The sequence below is a fragment of the Taurulus bubalis genome, assembly GCF_910589615.1.
Source record: "Taurulus bubalis genome assembly, chromosome: 10".
NCBI classification, from domain to species: Eukaryota; Metazoa; Chordata; class Actinopteri; order Perciformes; family Cottidae; genus Taurulus; species Taurulus bubalis.
In genome coordinates, this window is record NC_136598.1 from 14,413,520 (window position 1) to 14,434,259 (window position 20,740).

Sequence of the window (20,740 nt, forward strand, 5' to 3'; positions counted from 1 at the left end):
GTGGTGTGTTTTGTTGGCGGTTTACTTAATACATCTATTTCAGTCTGTGCATTCAGCTGTGAGGTAATTCCGCGAACCATTAGCAGCCCTCCTTCTGCAGTGAATCATGTCAACGATCAATTAACCAACCAGTAACACATTATCGAATGCCACTCAAGAGGTCAACACCAAAGATGATTGACAGTGTCCAAAGAGAGACTGGAGGATTTGCATTCCTTCCCTGACCACAGTGTCAGTGACTGGGTGTTAGATAGAGTGTCAGGCTTGGAGGGATAGAGGTTCGGAGGTGTACTGCACATCTGACAGCTATAGGGGGCAACTTGTAGCATGTGTTATAGCCCTATACTAGCGCCCTTGATGGAAGCCATGGTTGCCAGCCAAATTTCTGATAGAAATCTTTCTTAACAGTCTTGTTATTATTGTGTTGTATATTGTTGTTACAATTGTATACAAAACCCAGACCAGTGGTACATATATTGCTTAGTTCAAAAGCATTTTTGGAGAAACCCTTCAAACGGTGTTGAAGAACTGAAGACCAGACCTTACAAACACTTCACAATCATCTACAACACCAAAGTTGTTGTAGATGATTGTGTCTTCAGTTTCATGACCAAATGGGTCAGATGGCACATGTGAGTTATGAATTACATGATAGTAGCAGCTGGCAGTTTTAGTTCTTTAAGATCACAGCTGTTCAAAATGGAACTTTAACAAAATCCGCCAAGTTGACTTTGACCTTTGGAGTTCCCCAAGGTTCAATACTTGGGCCTTTGCTGTTTTCTGTCTGTATGCTGCTGCTACATAACATTATACAATTTTACATGTTATTCATTTTCATGCAGATGATACACAGCTGTACATTTTCACTTGATTCTCCTGATATATCCAGCAATCTGACTCCCCTACATGATCATCTATTAGTCCAATGCAATTATGTTTAACAAAAACGTATAAAACTTGACAAATCAGGGCACCTGTGTGAATCACAGATCAGGTTGTTGCAGTGATGTTAATCAATTGTGATTAACTGTAATCTCAAATATCACACCCATGGACTACTTTATTGCGTTCATAAAAGTGCTATAAAGACAGAAGTCAAGGTTTTAAATTCATTATAATGAAACACAGGTTGTATATCCTGTTGACATTTTGATATGGCTGGAAAGATATTTACTCAAATGTAGATTTTTTTAAGACTGCTTACTTCTAAAGCAACTAAAAACATAATTTACAGTTTACAGCACTTTTTTCAGTCATCTACTTGTGAAAAGTCTTGTTTGAAGAGCTCTGTTTGTACACTCGCAACTGGTAAAAAAAAATCAGAGATGAACTACCAAGCGCCGCGACCACTTACATTTTCAGACCTTCCACTACAGCGAGTATAAACCACGCTTTACTCTGACATGGAATATATCTCATGCTACAATAGATCAGCAAAAGGCAGAGTTAGTGCACAGTTTCTCGTAAAGACTGGCTTACAGTACAAGAATCAGCAGGCAAACATGACTTTTGAGTGTAAACCATGATGACTCGTTTGCCACAGAGACTAGAATAAAAACGGCACCAGAAGGTTTATGGAGAGAAAGAAAGAAAGGGGAACCAGACGGGGCGAGTGTAAAAATCCCACCATGCCAAAACTTTAACATTTTTTCCACTGAGTTTACAGAAACCAGGGTCTTTCTGGGATTGAAAAAATCTGGCCAGCACTAGTGGATACAGATACCAAACAGATGTACTGACTGTACAAAGAAGAAAAGTTGGTAAGGAGAAACAACATAAGTAACTCAATTCCTTTATCCAGTCATTCATTCACTCACTCAGGTAAATACAATTGTATTCATGGTTCTCTTTGAATAGCTATTTTGATCATCTTCTCTGTTGGCCATATGCAGAGTTTGCAGATTTTTTCCCACAGAAACTAGATTCCTCCTGTCTGACCCCACTACCCCCCTCTATTCTCCTCCCTCCATTTCCGTCCTTCTGCCTCTCAGCTGTGAATGGAAACAACCAGGCCCCAATCACTGATCATACATCAACCTCAGAAAAGACAAAAAGAAAGAGGCAGTTAAGAAGAGAAAGTTGACAGGGAAAGTAGGAGACGTAGCAAAAACAGAATGCCAAAATTAAGAAAAGAAACTATATCCACATGGAAAAAAATACTTTTACTTTTTGGCTCAGGACTTCCATTCGTCCATCACTGCAATTAAAATGCACAAAAATACACAACAAAATCTGATGCCATTGTGCACACAATTACTCTACACCCACATGCTGTAGCCCCCTCTACCTGTCCACACTTTCAAAGTGAATGGGAGCTGCAAGTGCGTTAGTGCTGGTTACCATTACAATGATGGTCAGAGGTGAGGTGGTAGTGGTGTAACCCTCTAGGGTTGGAGTGGCAGCCTCCAATGACATCTGGTCCTGTCGTGAACACATGTGGCCGCAGTCGGCCCCGCCCACTGAGCGTAGAAGCAGGACCACACTCGCTGAACAACCCATAATCCACTGCTGTTGACTCCTAGCCCAGCCTGGTCCTGTCCAGCAGTTTAGGCGTCACCTGCACTGAGGTCCTTGCTTATCCCAGTCAACCTGAACTCAAGTGTCTGCCCTGATGACACGGTCCAGTTCAGTCCATCCAGCCCCTGGTCCAGCCAGTGGTACTGTGTTCTGTTCAAGCCCAGTAGGATAACTGAGGCTCCATCCTACTCGACCCTCCCGAGTCTTGCTTCGTTTCCCCAGTCCTGTTTTGCAAGCTTTCTGTTTCTTTCCAGCACTGCACTACTCCAGTCTCCAGCTCCTAATGTTGCTGAGCTTACACACTGGCAGTCTTACATGGCTCCCTCTCTTTCCCTCTCCCTCTCTCGCTCTTCCTCTAACACACACAAGCACACACACACACACACACACACACACGCACACACACTGACAGCAGCTGTGCACGGTTCAGCCCAGCCCAGCTCACCCAACAAATCACAGTCTGCAATAGCTGTCAGCTGATCAGAACCAGCTGCTATGTGCACGCACAGACACACACATACATGCAAACCTACATAATTTTTCTGATTTTCATTCTGCAGCACTCTTCTCCACCATTTTTCTCCCAATAACACCAGTCCTTTGAAATCGCAGTTCTGTTGGCTGCGTTTGTGCATTCGTGGTGTGTGCACTGAAGACAGGCACATGAAGGGCAGACGTGTGTCACACACTCTGATATGGTCAAATAAACTGTAGCTTTAAAAAAGGGGGGAAAACAAGGAAAAGATTCAAATGTGTTCATGCATATGCATGTGTTCCCTACAGTAAATTCAGCTTTGTGTTCCAGAGTGTGTGGCAGAGTGTGTGTGTGCAGCTCCAGGGAGAGTGTTGGGGCGTGGTGAGAGAGGCTATTGAACAGAAAGTGGATAGAAAGTGGGGAGTGGGCGGCTTTACAGATGAAGCGTGGATGTGGAGTTTTAGTTCTGTAGATCTAACATGTTAAATTCCTGCGACTTTGGTTCGGAACATAGGCAACAGGGACCGACTGGGCTTTTAGTTCAAATTACAACAAGTACCTAAATTATAAAATTCCTTTACAAAAGATCTGATATCTCTAAGTGCCAGCGAAAGTTACTTTAACCACAATTGTTTCCATGTCACTAAGGCATCTGGTCTTGCTTTATTCTTTATTTTTCACTTTCACTGTCTGTGGCTAAATTGAAAGAAATAAAGAAATGTGCATTTTGAGAACAAAATGATTTTGCAGCAGTTTGAAATTCTTCTCATTATAAAATTACCCTTTTCATTCATTGCCAGTCAGAACCAGAGGTTGTCCAAAACATTTTTTAATTTTTTTTTAAATATGGATGTCACCCAGAGGTTTCTGAAGGGATGCTTTGAAGCCTGGCTTTTGGTTTACTGTTCTTTACCATCTTTGTCAGTCACTGGAACTTAATTTAATGTAGTTAATGGGGCAGAGACGACTGTCAATCCAAAACTGACCAACGCATACTTCTCAAATAAGCCGTAATATTTCCTACATGGGACAATAGTAGTCAAAATCACCACTACAAAAGAGGAGCAAATTTATAAAAAATTAGAATTAATTGACTGCATTAAAAGAGAGAAGTTGAATCTCCAAAACTGAACTGAATAAGATAATTTAACAATCTAAAAACCCATTGGATTGACCGAAAAACATAGTGTTGCAATGATGATAAGGGGGCTGTTTTTCTTAGCTTATGAAAAGTTGATGTTTTGGAAATACATGACCGCATCAAGCCTACATATAAATGATCAGAGATGACTGAAACAATGATAGAAGATACAGAACGAGTAGACATTAAGACAAATAAAGTCAAACATGCAGATCGCAAAGCGCTACCCACACTCAGCGTCATTTGAGGGAAGGTTTTTACATAATCTACCTATAATATATTTAGCTTGACTGTTAGCATTGTTTGCAAAAGCTGCCAGTAGACCTGTAATCAAGTGACGCATAATGTAAAGGCAATGACATGTTCACACTCAGCTTCCTGCAGAGAGTAGAAGGTAACCATAGTGATGTTGATAGGTCATGATTAAGGTCATTAGTGTTCATGTCAATGTGGCAGAAAATCCCACCCCCCATCCACATAAATGGTGATTATTATAATGCTCTATATGGCTAAATATAAACAGCACGACACACATGAACACAGAGCGGCACGCATAATGACAGTGCATGTGTCCACTGCAAGGTTCAAGTTGGAGAAACATTAACCACACCCACCACCATCACCCCCCACTACAACGCCTTCAAAACCATTACTTCTAACTAAAGGCTCTTCAGTGCAACATGCCTCATATCAGCAGCTAAAACACACAGGAAACACAGAGATGGGCTTTGTTTGTATGCCAGGCCTCCACAATGGTTCTATCATGCAAATATGCCCACACAGACATGCCCTGTCGTCTCCAGCAGAGTGCCTGTGTCACACTGCCCGCTTGGTGTTCGCTCTCATTCAGCCCGCCAGGCTTCACACTGAGCTTAAACACAGATTATATCCCCACGCTGGCTGCTGCGAGTATGTTTCCATCCGAATGTTCGTCAAGGTTCAAACTATTCATTGAATGTTTCCATTATCTGGTGACACGCAAACATTTAGAAGAGAGGGCGACAAGATGGGATCATCAAAAGAGCACCTCCCATTGTAGAGTATAAGGGATGCTGATGTGGTATTTGTGTCTTTCTATGCATTAGGAGGTTTTTATCTGCTACCTCTACAGTATTTTGGGGCCGGGCACTCTGGTATGAAAGAGTGGGTGGCAGTAATATACTGAAGATGCTTCTGCACTACCATGAATAAAGCAAGAAGAGAAAAGTGGTGCTCTTACGATATATTCAAGTACTATAAAGACTTTGTTTTCCCACACATGTTTTTTCATGCACAAATGCAAAATCAATTTGCATTTAAGAGCAATAGAAACATACTTGTATTTGATATGAGGAAAGGTGTTATCTGTTGGTTTGAATGAATTATGTCATTGTGTACATAAACTGAAACTAAAAACACCTATTTTTCGACTACACCTTGAATAAGGAAGGTAGCCCGTAGTAGCACTATAGTAGCACTTAAATGGCACTTACTTATAGCACTTTTTGGTTTAACTTTATTGAAGAAATTGTACTTTTCTTGATTCTTGTTGTTCTGAGTTTGTACTCATGGTTGAATGCACTTAATGTAAGTCGCTTTGGATAAAAGAGTCAGCTAAATGAAATGTAATGTAATGTGTTAAGATAAGGCCTGTTCATCCTTCATGCTGAGTCTTACACCGTTGAAGTTGTATGTTATGTACGGCCATCAATTAAATAAAAGATCTTTACACTTTTCCATAAAAACAGAGCAGTCTTAATGCAGAGCCAGTGCAGGGGAGTAATTAAGGAAAGATACACTCGTTACAATCTTCTCTGCATTTTGTTAATGTTCCACTTTTTTTTTTAAGAGGAGATGTGAACCTAAAGCAAAACCCTCGAGGCAACTTTGAGCGAATGAGGTGGTAAATGTTGAATAAGTGATGAGGAAATTGCATCTTCCATGGAGGGGAACGAGGAAGCCGACAGTGGTACGGTGTAAAGCATCTCCGCTCCCAAAACACCTACCCTTTAGTTAGAGTCGGTTAGGAGAATAAATAAATCACACAATAAAATGGGATAACAAACGTGTACAAGGATAATTACACATCCACATACAAAACCACAAACACCCTAAACACAATGCACACATTAGAATAATCCGATCTAGTCTTCAATCTGCCACCTGAGTAATAGGAAACCTTTATATCAGGTAGTTTCTACAATATGAATAAGAATCACATTGACAAGTACAATAAAGCTTTAGTATTCAGTTGTGTGCACCTTTGCCATTGTTGGGACCTGCAGCATGTGTGCCCGAGTGCATGTCCTCCTTGTGTGAACGGGGTTAAGCTGTGTGTCAGTCTGAACCTCTGCAAAGGATGACATCATTGGGCTGTATATTGCAGTGTGCTTCCATCATTTGTGGAGTTAATGTTTTCCAGCTGTAGAGCCTCAGTAATCCTTCTGTTACTCTGCTGAACAACAGTGACGGGGACAAAGTGGCGGTTATGTACACTAGATTTGCAGGAGTTTGATATGTTGGTTAACTATTTAGACAAAAGACAAACATAAGCCATTTTACTGACTTCAAATACCTCAGCCAACTAGGCCAAGTAGAAAACCACAGTCCATTAAAGCGCCTGCACACTGCCTTGTAAGCAGTTAGCTCTGCTATAGTTAGGTTCCCTGTAGTGCTGGAGGCTGACTCATGGCAGCGATATTTGATGTGGTGCAGAGCTTTTCTGAGTTTACTTGGGAAAACACTCTTGTGTTCCCATGGTGACCACAACAGGAAGGAGGCTGTCATTCAAGGATACTGGGTTCTCAGCAAACTACGGTTTAGCCCCTGGCACTCACAGGGCAACAAGAGGGACACTGGGTCAACCTCTTTATACACACACACACATATGCACACACACACACACACACACACACACACACACACACACACACACACACACACACACACACACACACACACACACACTTTCGGTGCCAGGCTGCAGAGATGGAGAAAGTTCACTGGCTGGACTGTAAAAAGTCAGGACTAGCTGGAAAACTCAACTGCAGATAAAGTACAAAATCATTTTCTCACGCTGTGATCTGATATGTTGGGTCGAACAAACTTCATCAAATGAGCAGTATTTTTCTCCAATTGCTCAGAACTTGACAGACTTGAGTTTGCGGCTCAAGGTGTCTTTAGGTGTGTAACTCTCCAGTGTTGTTTGTGATCACGGTGTTAATTGCGTCGCATTCTCAGTAAAACCTCAGCCTGCAGATGCAACACCACAGCAAACAGGAAGACAGTATATACTGAGCATACTCTATGAATCTATTGCTGCTTGAATTGATTAGAGAAAACATTTCAATAAAAATGCCTATGTACTATACTTGTACGTAAGTTGTCAGATGTTTTTGTGGTCAGATGGAATTTTCATGATCCTGAGTGCTCCATCATATTGTATTTCGTGAAGTTGTTTCAGGTGGTTGTATACGTTTATGATATAAACCGGCTGTGCTGCAGCTGTGGCAAAATAGTGCTTGACAAGTATGTGCTTTTGACTGTTATCCTTGTATCTGAAAATGTTCCTATGAGCAGATGGGAGACTTTTTCTGTTCAAGCACAACACTTCTGTTTGAACTGGGGGGGGCGTTCTTGATTCTGACTCATTTAGTCTTGTTTTTGTTGCTCCTCCAGAGCTTTTGCTTTCACTGCCTTACTAGTCTGTCTTTCTCTTTCACTGTTAGATTTGTTTTTGTTTCGGCCCCCCACTGCCGGTGCCTGCCTGTCACGTGATGCGCAGTGTTCTTGTTACTTGTTGAAGCAACCTAACACAATGGAACGCTCTACAACTGCAAACACTGCAGACATATTTTCATTGGAGAATGCAATTATGAATCAAACCCATGACTGTAACGAGATCATGTTGTAACCTGAAGACTGTGTAATATCTGGCTCGGAATTGAGTTATTCCCCTGGAGGAGTTTAACAGGAAGAACAGAGTTCAGAGCCGCAGCACACTGCCAATGCCATCTAGTGCTGAGAACTGGACACGGCAGGCTCCTGGAGGATGAGATGGTGCCATTGTCCACACACCAGCAGAGCCACGTCTTTAAGGAAGGACCTCCAGGAGGCGCTCTGTGCCGCAGATACTATCTGGTCCTCTGGCAGCTGGTTTGTTTAGAAAAGGAAGCTATTAAAATGTCTTTAACTGAGAACTAAAGTCCTGAGGCAGGAGGGATGTTGGGGGAGGGATTGAGAGAGGGGAAGTTGGCGAGTAGCAACTGCCTGGATGGGGGATGGGGGGGGGGGGTCATTGTTAAAAACGTATATTCATTCACCTTAGACTGACCTCGCTCTTAAAATTCACCCTCCCACCCCAACAACCAACCTCACCTTTTCTACCGTCCATCCATCCTCATCTAGCCTCCAAATAACTTTTTACAGTGTTTCTCAACAATTCAGTTGAGATGAACACAAAATGCAAATACACACAAACATAAAACACCTTGGTTTATGGGTAATGTATATATGTGCAAATCTTTATTATAGCAGACAATCAGGCAGCATATTAGGAGCCTGACAGAGGAGCAGCTTTATTCTTTGTTTATTGCATATACTTTATGGACTCACTTGAAAGATAAGTGGGACACTGTTCATGTCAAAGATGGTTTTAAATTCAACATCAGCAGGATCCGTTTCAGGAACCGTTTTGCAGAGGTGGTAAGCCGCCCAGATGCTGATACATCTGGCATCATGGTCAATTTAATTAGTAGATTAGTAGTCACACTCATTAAATGCATGCCATTTGCCCCTTTTATTTTATAAAAGTAGATACATTGTTGTAGTTATTGGTGGAGGTTTCCCTTGTTTCAGGTGAGGTGTCCCACATCCAATACAAAACACTGTGGGAAACGAGCTAGACTTTTACATTGTGATGTTGCGAGCATGTTATTGGTCCTTGATCTACTGTATGAACCACTCCTTTAAGCTTGGACTAAACTATAGCTTGTACCTGTCTACCTGCCTGTTTCAACATTCACTCACTGACTCAAACATTCATAAAGAATCTGGCTGACGACTGGTATTATTTAGCATCTATTCATCAGCAAAAGCAGTAGAAACAGACAGCTACTGTACTGTCACAGCGCTGGTGCCTCATTAATTCAGTCTCCCACGTGGCATCTCTCCATATCTCCCTGCTGTTTCTCCCCCTCCCGTCCCAGCTCGGGACTCAGCAGTGAAGCATAGACGGCTGAGGTCACCGGCTTCTTCTGTTCTGTGCAATAAATGTTTGCGATAATACCCATCCTTCATGAGGTAGTTGCGATTTTTGGGGGGTTTGTGCGGCAACAGGGGTATACTTATAAAATTGGATTCAGTGCTGTTGTTATACTATTTAAATATGAAACACAGAAAGTCAATGCATACTAAAAGGAGAGGTTTGTGGTAATAGCCATTCAAGAGAGAGAACATTCATTTGAAAGAGAAAAAGTCCCTCTTGCCAATATTAATCTGTTCATCAAAAGCTGACATTACCGGAAAGAGTACTGCAGCAACAATATAAATACCAGTCCAGTAGTCATGCTTTCTCTCTCAGCACTGCCGTGTATCCGTTGTTTCTCTGTGATCTTATCTGGGCCATTTACACAGCTTTTAGGCCTCTCCTGTTTCCTGTCCAGGTAACAGCGTCTCCAACCAATAAGACAGTTCACGTACTCCTTCATGCTGGCCAAGTCAAATTCTGAAATACTCCAAACTCTCCTCTACTTCCACTGCATGTCTGAGCCTCTGGAACTCTGAAACAGTAACTATTCCTCGGGCAATTATCCCTGATGATTTCTGTTTCCTGTAACTCTGTTTGCAGGCCCAAGCCAATATTTACTTTAATGCAAACATGCCAGAAACACATACCAGCACAATGGATGCAATAGTTAGAAGCTATGGTCACATCAGTCCAGCCCTAGTGAAAAATACATCACAAGACTTTATTCCAACCCCCAATTTGTACCCTCCGAGTGAAGAAAAAGCCCACTAGAATGCCTAGTTTGCAATGAATCATTCAGTCATGACGCCTACATGACACCTTCACAAAGCCTACACGTAACCTCTGTGTGACCTCCATACCAGCGCTAACTATCTACCAGACGCCCACTCAGCACAGCTCCCTCTCCCTAAGGTCCCAGTTTAGACCGAGGACACAGCTGTTCTGAAGTTTTCTCCTCATGCGTTTTTATATCTATGATCCTCCGTACCTTTTCCCATCCCCCATCCCCATTTCCCCCCCCAAAAAAAGAAATCACTCCTCTTTCTCCCTTTATGCCCGGTGCTTTTTTCTCTCCCTTATTTATTTGGCAGATTATTTCAGCTCTTTGGCTGACATTTAAGGCACACAAAATGTATGTACACGCAAAGAAAGATACGCATACAGTGAGCCAGCGCAGACTCATAGAAAGGCTTTAACATCAGCATCCACACGCATGGCAGACAATCATGGATCCCAGTTTGTGTCTTCACCTGAACTCCCTTCACTTATCGAGTGTCTTGGCTCTGGGCTATTCCTGTGGGACTCATGTGAGAGGGACACACTCTCAGTGTCAGTCAGGGATAATAGCATAGAGTGGAACTGACATCTTTGAATCTGTAAGTGTGAGACTCAAGAGTCCCAATAACTCAGAGATAGAGATATTAGGACTGGAACTAAAATATATTCGTAGTTTCTTGGAAAACAATAAATGCAACAGTAATTATTTTTGTATATTTCTCCTGCCGACTCACTAGTCCATCCAAGATTAATGGTGATTTAGTTGAGCAGGTCTCAATTTACAAATACCTTTGAGTTGAAATTGATGACTTAAGATTCAATGATTAGGGCTAAGAAACTACAACAGAGTCAGATCTTTCGGTTGAAATTGAATCACTTTAGAGTAGACAGTCGTGTCATCCAGATGCTGCTCAGATCCTCAATGATCACACCTATTCCGTGGGAGTAGCAGGTCAAACGGTACAATCCTGCAGAAGAAAATCTGAACAAGGTACAGCAAATCATTTGTGCCTTCAGCCATTAGACTACTAAATGAGAGATAGATGTGCACCTATATTACTAGGTTTGAGTGTTTTATGTAGTCATGTAAAACTGAGTACATTATCACAATCTGTGGGCAAGATTCCTAACTTTGTGTAAAAAGATGTGCCAGGACATCACCATTGAAAAATATACATTTTAATCTTTCATTTCACCAACTGAGCGTATTGACATGTCTTGAGCCTGTGGTTTTTTTTCAGCCAGTTATCTTCTTCTATCACCAGTTATGCCGGCTATTTCTTCTTGTGCGCTGCTACCCAAGACACATTATCTGGAGGGGAAAACTATCTGTTCTATTTCTAACAGGGGCCCAGGCTCTGCAGACATAATACTGTGTGTGCATGCATGTGTGTACTTTTATCTTTGTGTACATGTGTGGATGGATGTGGGTAACTAAAGCAGGTGCAGGTGTGAAAATATTAATAATGGCTGCTTGTTTCTGTCTCTTTCTGTTTTACTTTCTGACACCGGGGCCAAGAGGACAGATGCGGTCAGACAGGATTATTAACGGATCGGCCAGGCTGATCAAAGGCGGCTAGGAACGGTTAGACAGCAGAGGAGAAAGGGACAAAAAGATCTTAAGAGGATTCGACCATCTAACAAAAACCCATTTCTGTTGTAAGAGTTATACACTTTTGAAGATGGCTCGCACAAATGGTGGACACATTTCCTTTACATCCTCGCTTAATTAGATCCTGCTCTCTCTCTCTCCGTCACTCCCCGTCCAGTCAGTGAAGACAGTTAATGAGGGAAAGTCCACATCACACATGACTGCCACACTGTGTGTGTGTGTGTGTGTGTGTGTGTGTGTGTGTGTGTGTGTGTGTGTGTGTGTGTGTGTGTGTGTGTGGATACAACAGGGCAAGGGCAGCAGGGCATGGGGGTCAGACGGTAATGGCAGTAACATATTCAGGCCTCCTACTCTGGAATGCAGAGTGAGGGAGAGACACAACACTGCAATTCACTCACAGAGAGTCACTGAACTATTCTTAGTCCAGTATGTGAAGTGAAGTGGACCCCCATCCCCTCCCTCACCCCTTCCCTGGGGGCCGTGAAAAGAGTGTGGATGGACGAGTTGACGTGGTGTCTATTAAGGTACAGGGCAGGATGGTGGAACTGGACGGAGGGCATTAGAGAAAGAGTGAGAGGATAAAAGTTAAGCTCCAGTGAGGCAAAGCCTGGTCAGCTAAGTCTGAATGGAGCAGTTGACTGGCTGTGAAGCCTCTCCAAAGAGCCTATTGTAAACGTACATTGGCAGAATGCATGGAGCCCCGGGGACCTCTCTCTCTCTCACTCACTCACTCACTCACTCACTCTCTATCTCTCTCTCGCTCTCTCCTCCTCTCATGTGACCGCTCACAAACGCCGGCCTAAAAGGCAGAAACATACTTTTTCTCTGTCCAGTTTTCTGACCTAGACTAAACAGTCTTTTTTTTTTTGTCTTTTAATACAATTCAACAACTGGTAGCACTACAAGGTTACATGTATTTCGGGGGCGGGAGATTTCCTGTGCTCACATCCAGCAGACGCACACTAGTGAGATCCCTGCGCAGCCTCTCGCAGAGTTCAAACAGAAGGGGAATTCAGCAAGAGACAGTGTCAGTAGTGACAGTGACAGCCTCAGATATTTCCCGCTGTGCTCTACCCTCTTTGCTTGTATTTCTCTGCCCTTTCTGAATGAGTCATGGAGAAGATGGGGACAGACACACACCAAGGCCTGGCAGTGCACGGTCCCACTGTTATCGGGCAAACGCGGCCGAGTCGTCTGTAGCTCAGTCATAACAAATGTCAAAGAGCTATTCATCTCCTCTAATCCCTTTCTCTATTCTCCTGTCTGCATACACACACGCACCGGTGACACAGAAGCGTTCACTCAACATTATAAAGAGCGAAAAACTGAGGAGCAATGGATGTAATCCCGTTGATTTAGAAAAAGGGCGAGGGAGTAGAAAAGAAGTGCAGGCAATCAGGGAATTCATTTAGAGATGGAAAAGGCAAAGAAGGAGAGAAAATGCAGAGGGAGCAGATCAAAAAGGGAGGCAGGAGGTAAGATTTGAACAAGTAGAGGGAGAAAGTGGAGGGAAGAGCAGAGGGGGAGAAAGGGTGAGGGGAGGTTTGATAGGAGGAAGAGAATAAGGATGCGTCACCCTGCTGAAGTGAAATGAACAAACATTTAAGTTGCACTGCATGAGGAAGGCGCCCCAAAGAACTCAATAGTGTGACTTCTCAGAAAAGCTGCACGACGGGTTGTTCACACACAAAATGAGCGGTGAGAGAGAGATAGAGCGAGCATGACATCCTGTCCCACACTGTCAGAGTGGTAACAATCTAGGAGGTGACTCTTTCACAACCAGACTTGACACATATAGTAGTATAAATAGGACATAAACACATGTATTTGCTCTTCTGAGCATGAGAGTTTAGAAGAGGGTGATCATCATCCATCTTGTTTTGTGATCAACTTCTCTCATACATAATAGCCTAAATTGTAGCCACAGACATTTAGAATAACATTGGTTTGTGAAAAAGTATCGGGCTTATATTTATATCTAACTGTACGTTTTGTGACATAAAACCCTGAAAATCATTCTGTAAAGTTCTACTGTAGTTGTTCCAAGGCCCAAAGCTCTTTTCTTAATTGTTCTTGGTGCAGGAGTCTCTTTTGTTCAATCTAATTTACATGGTTATACAATCAGACTGTGGCATGATTTCCAAAACTGCAACTTATGTAAGAGAATAACTGTATTGGCAGGCAGGGGAATGTTGCCTCTGTTGATTTGTGAAGCAGCTTCATTTGTGACTCTCTGGAAATTAAGGCAACAGCAGCTGTGCTGTTCTCTTTATGTTGTATTTCATGTCCTGGGGTGTTGAGAAACCAACTTTCTTCAAGAACTGGAACACTTACATAAATATCTAAAAGGGACCTGAAAAGTTGCTGGCGCGCAAACTTCTTCATGTCGCACAAAGATACGAACAATTACAATACACATATACAATAGCCTGCTGAGACACAGTAATGCACAGGACAGAGTGTTTATAAGAGGACAAGTTATCTGCATTAGAGCCTCTGCTCCTCTGGGAGATGAGACAGATCTGCAGACTCTCTTCCTGCCTCATTTTCTTCTTGGTTTTCCCATCTTTACGATGTAGCTCTAGAAAATGATAAGACTAGTGATGTCTGACCCAATTATGAGCTTGATTCTGTCTCCGTCCTTCGCTGTCCAGATGTAATAAGAGGCATGTGACAGAAATGTCAGCATCAACGCAGATCTCCTCCTCAGACTTCTTAGTGTGCAAAGCTAAAGATTAATTATTTTTAACAAAACACAGGGGTTGATAAAAGATGGAGTGGGTGTTCAGAAAGCATTTGAAGGGGGAGGGTTACAGATTTAAATAATAAAGTGTAGAATATAAGCAGCGACACAACCTAGCTGAATTAATGTATGAAATGCTTGGGAGCGTGGGAACACCAGATGAGATGAAATACAGATTTCCTAGAAGGGGAAAAGCAGAGATACTCAGAGTGCTTCCTGTTGGAATTCCACCGTAATTGACCTTTCTGCGTTGCCGTGGTAACAGAGGCACGGCTGCGGGAGAGTTGGCTAATCACTGGTAATTTAACTGGTTTCAATCGATTTTCAGCATTATCAGTTTGACTTACTCGCATGAGACGGGCATATTAGCTGCTGCCAGCAACTGATTAATGTGACACTGACAACTCTTTTCTTAAAACAGAGCAGCAGCACACTGTGGTCAAATCAAGAGAAAAACCACAATGACACAGATCTAAAGCAGCTACAAGCAGCCTGAATGTTTTTTTTTTACAGAACAACCACAAGTACCACACACACACACACACGATACGTTTTGCTGAACAAATGGGCAGGTCAGCATTCATGCACAATGCATCCAAGGCCGTCGACATGATGGGTCATGAGACTAGAGCAAAGTCAGACTGACAGCACACACACACACACACACACACCGGCAACATGCCACTGGGGCTCGCCGGGTAGACGTGCCCCGCCCCCCAACAACAAATGACTGCTCCATGCCGTCTGACACACATTTTTAGGTACAGACAGACAGACGTGCCCGGTGGTGGTATTTTACTAGAACAGAAACATACAAACAGAACATGACTGGTGTAAGCCCAGAAGACAGATAATCTGTATCTATCAGCCTTAATTTAACAGAAAGCAGAGGACATTTTACAAACGTAATGAGACAAGCCCAAAACAGTCCCGTTCTCCGAGAGGAGGAGACCTTAATAAATCCACTGAAATATCCATCGTTCTTCCTTTCATCCTCAAAGTGCGAATGGAGATGAGTCACAAAACAAATAAAGCATGCAAGTGAGTGACAAATCAAAAAGATGAGTTAAAGGGAGGTCAATGAAATATGTAGGCCTTTTTTAATATGTCGAAGCGTTTTGGGTCATTTTTAAAACGTGGTCAAAATACAGGAAGGAAATACACTTGAACTAGAAACTACTTTCTATATGTTGCAGTGGGAGTGAGGGTTTGAGCGTAAAGGCCAAAGAACACACACTGCTCTCTGGGAAGGAGAGCAATCACATGAGCACGGAGGTGAATAAGACCGCCATACCAATGGGTTTTGCATGTTTAAGCTCATTAACTATAAGTCACATATATTTTACATCACTGTCAGCCAGTTTCCAACGCACCACATGTGTTTTTGTAATTTCATACCTTTTCAGCAGTTCTTAAAGCAGAACAGACATTGCTGACAGAATTAATAGAATGGTCTAACTATCCAACTGAATTATTTAAATTTGACTTTAAATCTCTTGTCAGAAAATAAATAAGAACCTCAATGATCTCAGTGGCAGCCATTGGGTCAGTATGGCGCTAAAATCATTCTTTAGGTGATCTTTTAGTTGATCATCGATCAAGATTAATTAACAATATTTTGCTAATTTACTAAATTTCAAAAGTAACAGATTTACTAATGCACGTGTCTCAATTGTGAGGATTTGCAGTAGGAGATTCTCTGACATACTCTATAGACCAATCAATACATGTTAAGTATATGATCTACACAATAATCGACAGATGATTCATGAATAATAAAGATAGTTGTTAGTTGAAGCCATAGCCAGTATGAAAAATTGCAGAGACTTGAAACTTGCTTGAAATAGCCAATGGTCAGCAACAGCAATAAAACACTTGAAGTTAAGAAGCTAAATCAGGAAAAACTGTTGTAGAATGATTCTAGATACAGTCACATTATAGGATTACCGGTCCATCACGATTGGACAACAGACACTGGTTTAAAAAAAAATTAAAAATGTCGGTAAATGCCTGGAGCCTGGGATTTGGCACCAAACTAGTCAATACGTGATCAGCCGTGAAGCTAGTGCCATAAGGGCACCAAGGAATGCCAAGTGCAAGATAAAAGGAGAGACAAGACAACAATGATTTAACTATGAGGATATGGTGTGAAAAAATGTATGTGCATGCATGCGGCCTTAAGCGCCGAGTGAGGGTCACTGCTGACAAGCAACCCGGTGTTACTGGGCAAACAAACTGAGCTACAGTGGGGTGCCACATGCCAGGGTGGGCATGTTGGCCCCGATCTCTGGCTGTGTGGTCCGCGTGGCTGGCATCCTCCAGGCATGGTATGACATGTGGTTCATCCCATCAGGCAGCCAGAGTTACAACAAGTCTTGTGTCTACACTGCTATGCTGCTCACTTTTGCTGAGAGTCATAATAAACACTCACTGTCCGGTGGCAATAATCAGCAGTACTGGGTCTACAATGCAGTGTTCATTTAGTTGGTAATGCGATTTAAATACTGCTCCTGGTGTGTTTGATACAAATCCTGCTTCATTCTCTTTAATGTTTGACATTTGTTGGATATGTCGATCTATTTATTTATTCTGTGTCTTTGGTATTTGTTGTCCAGCAGCTCAGAGGCCGACAGGGGCCAGAAAAGATGTAATGGAAAAGATCTCATGGTCACTGAAGCAACAAACTGCAGCTCTTTTTTTTTTTTTAAGAACCCAAACTTAACCACCGTTACATCCTTCGTTCTTGTATCTATCCACCCTTCCATGCTGCCCGCATATTTGGGGATGGGTGGGCTGACCACTGTGAGAAACAGTGAAGTAGTCAGAACGCAGTGATTGCTTTCACAGAGCACTTCATCAAAAGGAAAATGCAGCATGCACCAGGGGGATTTACCAGGTATCATCTGTATATAAACTCACCAACACACACACACACACTTCTGTGATCTAACCTGATCTAACCGGACCCACGCAGAGCACTGGAACGGTAAGACACTCAAAAGAAAACAGTTTCAGAAGCAACTCAAATATGAAATCTGAAGCAGTGAAGGCATGCAGAGGTGGGGAGGGGTCAATAATAAAAAATAATAAAAGAGAGGGGGTCTATGAGAGAGAGATAAAGAGCCTCACGCTTCATTGAATGTTATGCCAAAGGGCCTGATTCTGCTGACCTGGTTTCTTTCACCAACAAAGGCTTTGCATTAACACACTCACAAAAACACCCGTCCATGCACATGCACAAAACGCCTATGGACATTTACACATCCACTTAACCTAGACCCGTGCACAGCTACACATTCACGCACAAGTTTACTCTTCTGTCCAGCTTGTATATCTGCACATAAAATGACTTGGAGTAATTATGTATGGCTTTTGTCATCTTTAGAGACGTTGCTTTTTCAAGATATAAGGGATTGAAACTAACCAGCCAGTCTTTGCACATATGGTGTCGATCAAAGTACAAGTCACGGTTTCAACAACAGCACACTTTTTCAAGGAATTGATTGGGTGTTCTGGTAAATTATTTTTACTGTGGGGGTGGGTGATAGGACAATATACACGCGTGGGAGACTAAACTTGTTAACCCTTGGAAATTCTGTCATACAGTTTACACTGTGGTATTTATACCTTTGAGGGCATTGTGGGCGATGTTGCAAATCATTTAGTGGAAATTACGTATTACTTATTCCACTGCGTTAGCTATTATCTTCTCAACGGATTATCCAGAAAATGAATTACGTCAAAATATAAATATTTATATAGTAATATATCATTACATACACTGGGACAGACCGTTTTAACCCTAATTCAGCGTGTATTTAATCCACCAAATATGTTATATCCTCGAATAAACTCTGAACATACTGAGCCAAGAACATTTAGGATCATGAGTTATTAAAGCACTATTGAAGCAAAACCTTTAATCACTTAAAACGCAATAGAACTGATTTCTGAAAAAATACTTCTGGAACATCAGACTTTGTGGAGATGCAGTCTTTTTCTGATGCAAACACAACCCAACATCCACATGTCCCACATCTAAATACACCCTTTTCACGGCTAACATGTTGGACAAGCACAGGCATAACATATAGCATGCACAATGCCAGGACCCTGAAACCAAAGCAGCTAAATTAAATTGAGCCATCGTTAATTATATGCTTTTTCTACACTAACATATCAGACTGCCTACTATGTCCAATACAATTACTTGTAGACTTTGCACCACAAATTAATGGGGGCTTTCATGAACAATACAAACGTGTTGGCAGACTTTTACTACTTAATGTCTGAATTGGCGTAACTGCTTATGTTTAATGCCATGGTGATAATAGAGAGACACCTAACAACTCAAATGCCTCTCGTTTCAGGTTGAGCTACTGTACATGTTCACACTCAGTGACTATTTTTCTCCATCTGTTTCCGGTATATCTCTCACCTACTTACTTTCAACTACTCACTTATTGGTTGCGTCTTTGCTTGAAACCCCCACGCTATGTGTGTGACCTCCACTGCAGTGCTTTTAGGCAAGGCAGTGAAGCTCAGTGTGGTATTTCTGCAGTGCAACACGACATCTAAATGATACAATAACACAAGGTGACTCACTAGTCAATTTCTACATCCAATAAAGGAATCAATGAACACTGTTCTGTTGTACTCCATTTGGCGACATGACAAATGCATAAGGCTCATGCTATTCTATTGTATTCTATTCAGCGGACCCTGTGCCGGTGGTAACATCTGGCTGCTCGTGGAAAATGTGTAAATTTCATTGAAAAAGCCAGGTTCCGTTCATTCAATTTGTTTCCATTTTAATCACGTAGTCTGCCACACACTCCAGTTATATTATATTTTCTCTCTTTATTCCAATCAATTCTCACTGTGCTCCGTTACGCATGTGTCCCACTGACACACTAACACCAACGTGAAGAGGATGCAGAGTAGCAGCAAAGCGTCTGTAGTGGAGTGACCTTTCTCTATGCTAATCTAATCCATACAGTTCGGCCACACACACACACACACACACACACACACACACACACACACACACACACACACACACACACACACACACACACACACACACATAACGTGAGGTAGAGGATTTGTCCTCTGCCAGATGAATCAAAAGGACATCATCAAAACACAAATCATTCTCCTTGGGTGTGTGTATATGTGTGTGTATGTGCGTGCGTGCGTGCGTACGTGCGTACGTGCATGCTCGTGTATGGTTTTTCCTGGACTACCCCTCCTCCCAGTATCATAACGTCAGTCAGAGCCTCTCAGTATAAGGCGTGACACACCCACCGAGCCGAGCCACACGTTTTCACAAAGAGTTCTCGTGACAATAAAATGGCCTAATGGTAGAAATAGTGATAAATCATCAATCATGTGGTCTTATTCGTCTCCTCTCTGTTCCTCCCTCCGTGTTTCTGAGCACCGCTGGCCAGATGTAAACCGCTGCATGTGTCATGCCGCATCCCACTATCCTACTACCACCAAGCCGCTATTTACTGCAGACACACCGAAATAAACTCCAACCCACGGGGGGACACGATAGGCTCTCGGACTTCAGCCACAGTACCAGCCAAGATGCGGGTTATTTTCAATAGTAGTACCCCTTTGAACGTATTGGATTGTTTCCCCCCGCATGATCAATAGGCAGAGGCTGAACAGCGGCGCTGCGCTGCAAGGGAAGATGCAGCATGAATGTCAATGTCAGATTGGCCACATTGTACGGGGCAGTGGTGCAAACCGAATCTAATTCACTTCCCAGATGCAGATGTTCGCGGCGCGTAACGCTCATAGCAGCAAAAGCTTCGGGCCCACAGGTGGTGATGCGTTTTTTTTGTTTTTTTTCTTCTCCCTACTACCACCATGTTTTTACAATTCATACGCGTCTACTCACCGTCACTGCGGAGTGTCTGACTGCGTTGCACGCTGTCTGTCGTATCTCCGCCGCGGTCCCCGGCTTCAGCAGGTTCTTGGTGAATCTCCGGGTCGATTCGGCTGCCATGTCCTCATCTGAGCGGCCGCCGGCGGGCACAATTCAGCCGGATAATGTCTGACCGACCTGGCCCTCGCTCCCAACGTGAGCCGAGCCGACCGAGCTGTGTTTACACACATACACGCACACACACACACACACGCTTCTCACACACACCGTCGGTCCACACACGCAGCGCGCGCAGTGCAGAGGATGCCTGCGCGCTGGATGTCAAACTGCACTGAATTAAAAAAAAACGGTA

General features: G+C 42.7%; 1 protein-coding gene across 1 annotated transcript in view; it reads right to left on the bottom strand.

The window, feature by feature from the left end:
* Positions 1–20,508, bottom strand: part of dock10 (dedicator of cytokinesis 10) — a gene marked incomplete at its 5' end in the record, with an annotated part of 58,137 nt that extends 37,629 nt beyond the window's left edge. Inside the window, one exon of the mRNA XM_079225179.1 lies at positions 20,401–20,508. Coding sequence (XP_079081305.1) covers positions 20,401–20,508 — 108 coding nt within the window. The remainder of the gene's footprint in view (positions 1–20,400) is intronic.
* Positions 20,509–20,740: the final 232 nt, after the last annotated feature.